Source organism: Hylobates moloch, unplaced genomic scaffold (assembly GCF_009828535.3).
Source record: "Hylobates moloch isolate HMO894 unplaced genomic scaffold, HMol_V3 SCAFFOLD_20, whole genome shotgun sequence".
NCBI lineage: Eukaryota > Metazoa > Chordata > Mammalia > Primates > Hylobatidae > Hylobates > Hylobates moloch.
In genome coordinates this window covers 25,672,365-25,682,128 of record NW_026652295.1, presented here as the reverse complement: position 1 = coordinate 25,682,128, position 9,764 = coordinate 25,672,365, and the positions used below count along the sequence as shown (strand labels likewise).

The 9,764-nt window shown below is 45.0% G+C and overlaps 1 protein-coding gene across 1 annotated transcript in view; it reads right to left on the bottom strand.

Moving 5' to 3' along the window:
* Positions 1-1,154: 1,154 nt before the first annotated feature.
* The window catches only part of LOC116459865 (butyrophilin subfamily 3 member A3-like), a 26,495-nt gene continuing 17,885 nt past the window's right edge, over positions 1,155-9,764 (bottom strand). Inside the window, exons 3-9 of the mRNA XM_058432232.1 lie at positions 6,330-6,530; positions 6,132-6,152; positions 6,015-6,041; positions 5,093-5,123; positions 4,727-4,896; positions 4,653-4,679; positions 1,155-2,880 (exon numbers count right to left, since the gene is read on the bottom strand). Coding sequence (XP_058288215.1) covers positions 2,177-2,880; positions 4,653-4,679; positions 4,727-4,896; positions 5,093-5,123; positions 6,015-6,041; positions 6,132-6,152; positions 6,330-6,530 — 1,181 coding nt within the window. The 3' untranslated portion in view covers positions 1,155-2,176. The remainder of the gene's footprint in view (positions 2,881-4,652; positions 4,680-4,726; positions 4,897-5,092; positions 5,124-6,014; positions 6,042-6,131; positions 6,153-6,329; positions 6,531-9,764) is intronic.

Genomic DNA, 9,764 nt, shown 5'->3' with positions numbered 1-9,764 from the left:
ACATGGTAACTGACTCATGAGTGAACTCTTTATCTCATTTCTCATGTAATTGGCTTTCTTTCATTTCTCAATTTGTTTCTGCACTTGTGTTTCCTGGGATCACTTCCCAAATCAGTGTGCTAAGCTGAGTAGTGCCCCCCCCATCCACCCTTTGAGCTATATCCACTAAGAAGCTTATGAATAGAATGTATAACATGGCAAAATGGATCTTACACAAAATTAAAATTATGGACCTCAAAATAGAGAGATTATTCTAAACTGTCTGGGTGGACTCAGTCAAATCACAGGAGTCTTTAAAAGTAAAAGGCAGACTGAGTGCTGCGACTGATGCCTATAATCCCAGCACTTTGGGAGACCAAGGTGGACCGATTGCTTGAGCTCAGGAGTTTGAGACCAGCCTGGGCAACATGGCAAGACCCTGTCTCTACAAAAAAAATACCAGGGCATGGTGACGTGGGCCTGTGGTCTCAGCTACTTGGGAGGCTGAGGTGGGTGGATTGCTTGAACCCAGGGGACAGTTTGCAGTGAGCCAAGATCACGCCACTGCACTTCATCCTGGGTGACAGAGGGAATCCCTGTCAACAATAAATAAATAAATAAATAAAAGGAAGGGGAAAAAAGGAGAAGGTAAAAGAATCAGAGTGATACAATGGAGAAAAAGAACTAGGAGAGGAGCCTCAATGTACTGTTGCTGCTTTGAAGATGGAGGAAGGGAGCTGAGAGTCAGAGTGCGGCAGCCTCTAGAAGTGGATACAGTCCCTAGCTATAAACAAGGAAACAACTGAGACCTCATTCCTGTAAATGAAAGGAACTGATTCTGCCAACGGTCTGAATAAGCAAGGAAATAGATTCTTCCTTAGAGACTCCAGAAAGGAATCCAGCCTGCAGACACCTTGATTCTAGCCTGGTGAGATCCCTGTGGGACTTCTCACCTACAGAACAGTGAGATAATAAATTTGTGTTGCTTTAAATCTATGAATTTCTGGTAATTCAGATAGCAGCAATAGAAAATGCATCCAATAAGGATTTTCTGAAAATGCTGCAGTGAGGTAAACTGAGACTGTGGTGAGTACAGTGGGTGTGCAGACGACTCTACTGTGCTGAGTAGACACCACAGTCTAGAAAAAGCCAAGTTGAAGAGTAAGCATTACTAACATATTTATTGAACAACTAGAACTTGACAAGCACTTGCCCAGTAGAGGGGATACAGTGGTGAGTAATAATAGAGATAATAATGAGGAGCAGTTTTCCCTAGCAGGCAGCAGTTGAAAGGAATATGGGTTTAACATCCACCAATGAACAGGGGTGGACAGACCTATTTCCAGGAGACTGAGTCCATAGCGGGATTAAAAACCTCCCTGTAATTCTTCTAGCTTCCTTCATCCAAATTACCTACATCACAGAGAATCTCTAGGGTATTTGCTCTGCCTGGAAACCTTGACTGTAGGAAGCCTTGCTCTGGCTGCATGATCACTTATCACATTTGTTGGGTGGGCACACATCTGTGCCCCATTATTAACTGAGTGTGGCCTCTAGTCTCTTTCAAAGTCACATGCCCTGTGGGAACTGCGACGTTATTCTCTCAACCGAGACACTCTGCAGAGCCAATCCAAGGAGTGCTGGGTCTAAGGCTCTGATAATCAGCTGGGAAGGAGTCATAGGGGTCTTAACTCCACAACCACCTACAATCATCTCGATCCTGGAGCTGTCCTGGGAAGGGAACCTCAGGGCTACATGTGGGTTCTTTCCATGCGGGAAAAATCAGGCTGGAAAAGAATGGGCAATTGGCCAGGGACTGAAGCTGAACATCTCCCAACTGCACAAATTACTGTATGAGTTATGTAAGCTACTTAATGTTGCTCTGCCTCAGCTTCCATACTTGCCAAATGAGACTACCTGACAGGATGTTGTGAGGATTAAAGGAGTGACACCCACCAAAGCTCATAACACAGCACTCAGAACATTTTAATTTCTCCATTAATGTTAGTTACTGTTGTTCAGATCCCAGCTCTGTTGTTCACTATTCATGTCTGCCTTGTAAAGTCAATACACTTTTCTACACCCCAGTTTCCTTATCTGTATAAAGGGGACAATAAGGTGGCACGAAACTCAAACAACTGTCCTATGGAATAATCGAATGAATATCAGTAAAGTGCTTCAGTGTGTTCCTGCAGCTTTATGATTCTGATTGGTTGTTGTGGAGGGTGAGACCCTTAGCTCCAGGCTGGGCAGGGAGAAGCAGAGATGTTACTTCAGCCTGAGGCTCCCCACTTTCATTAGCTAAGCCCGGGGTCACTGGTGTCTCCAGGGAATGATCAGGCACTAGGTCAGGATCAGGGGACCTCTCTACTTTTGGTATTGGGCAAATGGTCAGGGCTGTGGGCTCCAAGGTCAAAATTCTGAATACAGGATACAGAGGCTGAGAGAAAGAGGCGTGCAGAAATGTGTAGATATGAGATCCATCCGTAGCATTGTAGAACAAGATGTCTCCAGTCTCACAGTCCAGGAAGATCCCCACTTTCCTAGAGGGCTCAGGAAGTTTCAGATTGGTTTTGGACTCAGTGAGAGCCTGAAACTTATTCCCATCAGTCAGCCCCATAGTCCAGTATCCATTCTCTGGTGTCTTTTTGACCCAAACTTTTTTCCTCTCCACGTTCTTACTACACACCCCAATATGCCACTCTTTTCTGTCCCCCACTTCCACCTCCCAGTAATGTCTCCCTGACATGAAGCTTTCACAGCCAAGCACACAGTAACGCCATTCAAATCTCTCAGGGTTGTCTGGTAGGTCACGGGGCGCCTCAGCATGCTGTACACTCCTCTGGTCCTCAGAAACAAGGAGGATGGCGTTTGCCATGTCTGGATCCAGAATCACATCTGCTGCAGAGAGTTTGAGGAGGTGTCCATGGGGTCAGCCATTTTTCCTGGATTTAAGAGCCACAGCATGCAAGGCTTGGGCCATGCTGAGGGGGTCCTTCCAGAACCCGGAGTCCCTAGCCTGCCCTGAATGTGATTCTCTCATCAATATCATTGGTGAAAGCCCCAGGGGTCTTGTGACCAGAGGGGAAATGAAAGTAAGGTCAGTATCTGCCTAACCCAATACCCTGATGCAGCCCCAAGAAGCAACAAGGATCCTCTTTCTACATTTTTGTTGTTTCCCTCCCCACATTGATTCTGCCCACTGATGCTTTATACTGAGAGGTTAATTTTCTTTTTTTTTTCTTTTTTTTCTTGAGACGGAATCTCGCTCTGTCTCCCAGGCTGGAGTGCAGTGGTGTGATCTTGGCTCACTGCAAGCTCCACCTCCTGGGTTCACACCATTCTCCTGCCTCAGCCTCCCGAGTAGCTGGGACTACAGGCGCCTGCCACCACGCCCGGCTAATTTTTTTATTTATTTCTTTTTTTTTGTATTTATGGTAGAGATGGGGTTTCACCGTGTTAGCCAGGATGGTCTCGATCTCCTGACCTCGTGATCCGCCCTCCTCGGCCTTCCAAAGTGCTGGTATTACAGGCATGAGCCGCTGCGCCCGGCCCTCAGAGGTTAATTTTCAATCTTTACTTGACCACTTGTGAGCTAAATGAGTTCCCCTTTTCTGCAGTCTATTTTTCCATACATCCAGTTTATTTAACAAGGTGGAGCCTCATCTAAAGCATTTCCTCACCTGAAAAATGGGGATAAACATATGAATCTCTAGCACTGTAGAAGGCAATCATGTTATTTACTCAGCCCACAGCAGGGCATGAAGGAAGCTCCTGATCTTCCTGATAGCTGCAAGGCCGTCTCTGTGCTGGGCTCTATGTGGTGCCTTATTTGTCCCAGATTCACTCTCCACCCTTCAGCTTTCTCCACCCTCTTCTGGGCCCCAGGAATCTGTCCTCTATGCACAGTGCCACTGGGCTCCCTAGTCCTCTGGTTTGCTGTTGGGTTTGGCCAATGGGAGGCCCTGATAGAAGATTAGAAGGAGAAAGGAGAGATACCGTTTAATTTCCTGCTTCCTCCCTGCCAGCAGCAGCTGGTGCTGCTCTAACAAGGCCTGATGACTCTCCTCAGGAATCCCCCTCTTTGAGCTACCTCTTTCTCTGGGTTCCAGTAACTGCCTCCCCTTTCTAGCCCTCCCAGGCTAGGGGTGGAGACAGCTCCCCACTGTTGGGAACCATGGGGGCACAGCACTTTTCCTTGTTGCTTTCCCTTAACCCTCCTTTCTGGAAATCTTGTTTAACTACCCAGTTTGAACTCACCATCTATTTCTTGCTAGGTTTCTGCCAAGCATGTTCATTATTCCTTCAGTCTTCACCTCAACCCCCAAGAAAAACAGATTGCAATCATCATCTAAAAATGTGGAGGCCAAAGCTTGGAAGCATTAAATCCTTTGACGAGATACAGGCAGTAGGTGGCATGAGACGCCTGGGAAGGACAAAGTTCTCTGGGCAGGCATTGCCTCCTCTCCTTGGCACTTCCATCCTCACTCTCCCTGCAGTATCACTCAGTGTGTCTCCTTCCCCTCACCTCCACCCTTTATGCATCTTCCTACCCAGGAAGGAAGTCAAGGGAACTTTTCTGCTCCAAATCACAAGAGTTGGAGAAGAAAAAAGGAAAAAGAAATATAGTCCCTCAGGTTGTTGGTCCAGGGAACATGCAGTGATTTACTCACCAGGCTTGAAGAGGGCCATTTTCCATTCTGAAAGGAAGGAGACACAGATAAGAAAAAGGTCAGTATTTTTGTACTTTTCCCACTCAATTCTCCTCTCACTACATGTTTTCTCTCCTTTTCTTCAGAGTCTCTTGCAGGGTCCAGCTTCCCTCCTCTACAGCTCTGATGGATCAGAGGTGGCACCTTCTCAAAAATGTCAGGCTTGGCTCCCTGTGTCATGGGGGGTGCAGGGTGCATGGCCAGGCTTTGCAAGGGGGTGTGCAGGATCAGGAGTTTCTCAGAGGCTCCAGAAAAGCAGAGGTGAACCCCCACCACACAGAAATTGAGTCTTTAGGTTAGATCTAATTAATCCAGCTGAGAACATCCATGGGTCACAACAGAGAAAAGGTTGAAATATTCAGGGCACGTGACCCAGCAAACTTACAGAGCATCAGGCTGACTTATTGGTATCGGATGACGACTCCTCTCCACCTACAATGAAAGAAAGGTAGAAGTGTCACCAGAACTCTGCCTTTTCTGTGTTGGCCCCTTCCCCTTCTTTTTGCATCCATCTATTCTTTTTTTTTTTTTTTTTTTTTTTTACCATCCCACCCTTCCCCATGGTCTCCATCTGCAGGTACAATTCTTTCTTCTCTTCTTCTTAGTATCAAGTCTGGGAATATCAGTTGAATGCTAGTGGCAGGGCAGGCACTGTGAGAGTTCCTTCCCAATAGGGTCCAGCTTATCTGTTTTGAATCTGTACCTGGGCATAGGTGTCACCATGTCTATATGTGTATGCCTAGGAGTACAAGATTCATCCTTCTCAATCTGTGTTATTTCCTACCTTGCTCTAAAAAGAATTTGGGAATTTAATGAGCAATTTCAGGGACTAGTTTTTGAAAGCAGATATGATCAATCTGTACCAGCTGAGCCACTGTAGCTACTCCTCTTTATCAGACACACTTTTCTCCCTCCCTCTCTCTTTTCTGATTTTCTTATTTCTTAAATCTTCCATTCTTGTTTTCCTTTCAACAGCCTCTAGATTATGGGAAACAACAACTAAGTTTCCTGCCATAGAAAATGCACCTCATCCTTCTCTTCCTTCTTCCTTTTGAAGTGTACCCCTGGATATTCCTCAGTGCTTTTTAGAGCTTAAGAGTCTGTAGCCCCCAGCACAAAAAGATTGAAGACCTCTTTTTTTTTTTTTTCTAGAGAGAAAAAGCACTGGATGGTTTCTGCAAAGAGCCACACTTGTTTTCTTTTTCTGGGTAAAGGGATCCAAGACCACTTTTCAACCCTGGGCTATGACTTACGGGCTGGAAAATAACAAAGCGGAGAGAGAGTAATAGATTTGAATTCAGAGAAAATGTCAAAGCCACTCACGAGTCAAGTACTGGACTTTTTTCCTCTCTGCAATGGAATGAACAGGGAAGAGTTATCAAGGTGCTCAAAGAGAGGATAGAAAGACATGTCTGGGTCTCTGGGGGAATGGTAACTTACTGAGTTCCTCCTGGAGGCTCTCTAGAAAATAACCAAAAAAAAAAAAAAAAAAAAAAAAGATGAACCGTTATGGGTGAGGTGGGTGTTTTGGGAAATAAACCTTAAACATGATGCAGTGCCAGGGTTGGGGAGAGAGGTGAGGTTTTCAGGCTGTGGCATGCAAGCCAGGAGCTTAGATTCTCTGCTCGCGTTGGATACCTCTTAGGCTTATTTCCTGCTCTGTTGCAGCATATCCCATTTCTTTCATCTCTTGCTCGCTTTCTATCTCACTGGACAGAGCAGTTATTTCCTTCTGTTGTCTCCACAGGAAGTAACTGGCTCCAGCGAGAAGCAGCAGCAAGATAGGCAGGGTCCCTGCCAGGGCCGTGATCCAGGGCTGGGCGCTCCTGAAGAAGGGGTCTGCGAAAAGGAGAGCTGTGGGTCGTGGGCGCTGGTGCACTCAGCCTCCCCAGCCTGCAGCGCCCCAAGCTTTAGCTACTCAGCCCAGGTCGGTGGCGGGGAATCTATCTCATGAGGTTAAATAAGGATTCTCTCCCTAAAGTCTCAGAGGACTATAGATAAGCTTTGGTAAACCCTCACTACAAGCTACTACTATTACTTATCTTGAGATGTCTGCCTCTCACATGGAAAGTAACTTGAGTAAAGTCATACACATTTTTTTCTAAATATTTTTTCAATAGGTAACACATTTACATCGTTCAAAACTACATACACATAAAGTCACTTAACTCTCTCATCCACCCAGTCCTCCCTCCCTCCATGTATTAACTTCTCCTTAGTCCGCTTAATATGATGCTTAGGAACATAACCTGTGGAGTCAGAGGGCATGGGTTTCAATGCTGGCTCCCCCACGTGACTAGCAGTGTGATATTGGACTACTTACATAACCTCTTTGTTTGTAGTGGTCTAATCTACTAATGTAAAATGAGGATAATGATAACACCTATTTCCTGAGGTTAGAAGAATTGAATTCATACTTATAAAGTACTTGATGTACAGTGTTACAAAATTGCTTGTTGAAGTTTAAAAATGCAAACTAAATAACCCAATCAAGAACTAAAAAGAAGTAAATTAAAATATATTCTTATTTTTCCTCTTGTTTAAATTAAAAATAGCATTCTATACACGTCCCTCTGCATCTTGCTTTTTCTGTGTAAAGTGTATCTTGGAGATCTTTCCATATTAGTATAAAGAGAATTACTTCTTTTTCCTTTTACAAATTGGGCAGTATTCCCTTGTATGGAAGTTCCCTGGCAGTGAACATCTGCACAGTTCTCTAACCTTGTGCAATAGTAATCAGTGCTATAAGAAACCTTTTACAGGCCGGTTGCAGTGGCTCACGCCTGTAATCCCAGCACTTTAGGAGGCTGAGGCGGGTGGATCACTTGAGGTCAGGAGTTCGAGACCAGCCTGGCCAACATGGTAAAACCTCGTCTCTACTAAAAATACAAAAATTAGCTGGGTGTGATGGCACATGCTTGTAATCTCAGCTACTTGGGAGGTTGAGGCAGGAGGATCACTTGAACCTGGGAGGCGGAGGCTGCAGTGAGCCGAGATTGCACCACTGCACTCAAGCCTGGGCAACAGAGTGAGACTCTGTCTAAAAAAAACCAAAAAAACACAACGAAAAACAGAAACCTTTTACATGGATCATCTCATACAAATGCAAGCTTATCTATCAGATAAATTCCTAGAAGTGGAAGTTTGGATCGATAAGTATGTAGTTTGGATAGATATTGCTATAGAGCCCCCAACAGAGGTTGACCTAATGCACACCAAAAATACAGCAAGTTATATGAGCAAATGACTGACAGTCACTGCCTTCCTACATTCCTATGAGAATCATGTATTATAAGCCAAAAGCAGTTTTGATTTTTGCAAATATCATAAGTGAAAAATTATTTCATATGTTTACCCAGTGACTGAGAATGAGCACCCTTTTGTGAGTTATTTCCTTTTCTGTGAATTGATAATTCATGGGCTTTGTTAACTTTTTTTTTTACTAGGTTTTTATTTTATTTTATTTATTTTTTGAGACAGAGTCTCACTCTGTAATCCAGGCCGGAGTGCAGTGGTCTGCTCTCACTCACTGCAACGTCTGCCTCCTGGGTTCAAGTGATTCTCATGCCTCAGCCTCCTGAGTAGCTGGGATTAGAGGTGCACACCACCACACCTGGCTAATTTTTTGAATTTTTAGAAGAGATGGAGTTTTACCATGGCCAAGCAGGTCTCAAACTCCTGGCCTCAAAGATCTGCCTGCCTTGGCCTCCCAAAGTGCTGGGATTACAGGCGTGAGCCACCATGCCTGGCCAAACTATCCTTTAAAATATTTGAGAACAAAGTATGGCATCAAAACACTTGAGTTACAGATCAAGATAATGGCCTAAAAAAATAACCCTTGTATACAATTTCTTCCTCCCTCCCTCACTCCTTTCTCATTCCCTCCCTCCCTCCCTTCTTTTCTTTCTCTTTCTCAATCTCTCTTTCTTTTTTGTTTTGTTTTGAGACAAGGTCTTGCTCGGTCACCCAGGCTGGAGTACACTGGCACGCAAAATATGGCTCACTGCAGCCTCGACCTCCTGGGCTCAGGTAACCCTCTCAATGTAGCCTCTCATGTAGCTGGGAACACAGGGGCACACCATCACCACCCCTGGCTAATTTCTTGGTGTTTCTGTAGAGATGGGGTCTTGCCATGGTGCCCAGGCTAGTCTCGAACTCTTGGACTCAAGTGATCCTCCCGCCTTGGCTTCCCAAAGTGCTGGGGTTACAGGTGTGAGCCACCGTGCCCAGCTTCTTATGTACAATTTCTGATAGGCTGGGGAGTGGAGTATGTGTCCTGAAACAACATTCAGCTTTGCCATGCTTTGTATTCAAAACTGTCAGTACTGAAATGACATGATAAGAGGTGGGAAGGCAGAACAAAGGTCAGTGAGCTAAGGAGCACGAGGACAATCTAAGTTCCATCACTGTTTCAAGTGGTAGCACCAAGCATGACACAGTATTTTGCCACAGATGCTTCAACTCTCAATATGGAGGCACCAATCCTATGTCCACGTCTATGCTGTGAAGGTTAGAAAAGGTGATATGAGAGCATCACTGGAAAAATACACCTCCTTTTGGCTATTCACCCGAACTTCCTTCCCCTGTTTATTTCCTTGTGCTATTCAGCACTCACGAGGTCAGCTCATCTTCTGCTGTGCACCTGTAGTGTAAAAGACCAACCAGTAGACAGACAGGGTGATACGATGGAAAGAACAGAGAAGTCAGGACTCACAGAGACCAAGACCCAAACACACACCCCAGGATGACCCCTTCTTAGTTGTGTGGCCTGGAAATGAGAATGCCGCTCACCAAGCAAGCTCAAGTGCAGTGAGATAATCCAGAATGCTAGCACTACTCTAGTGAGAACCATCATAACTAGTATCATCAAAGGCACTTCATACAAAAGTGCCAGTGTGCATCAGGGATAAGAGTGAGACATCATCCACTGGTTCACAGTGAAGCAATGAAACAAGAACTACAGTTAGGAATTTATTAGGATCAACAGGAATCCTAAATATTAGCAATAAATTACCACATAACAAGAAACACATGAACGTGGGTTAACAAAATGAACCACTGACAAGCCAACTT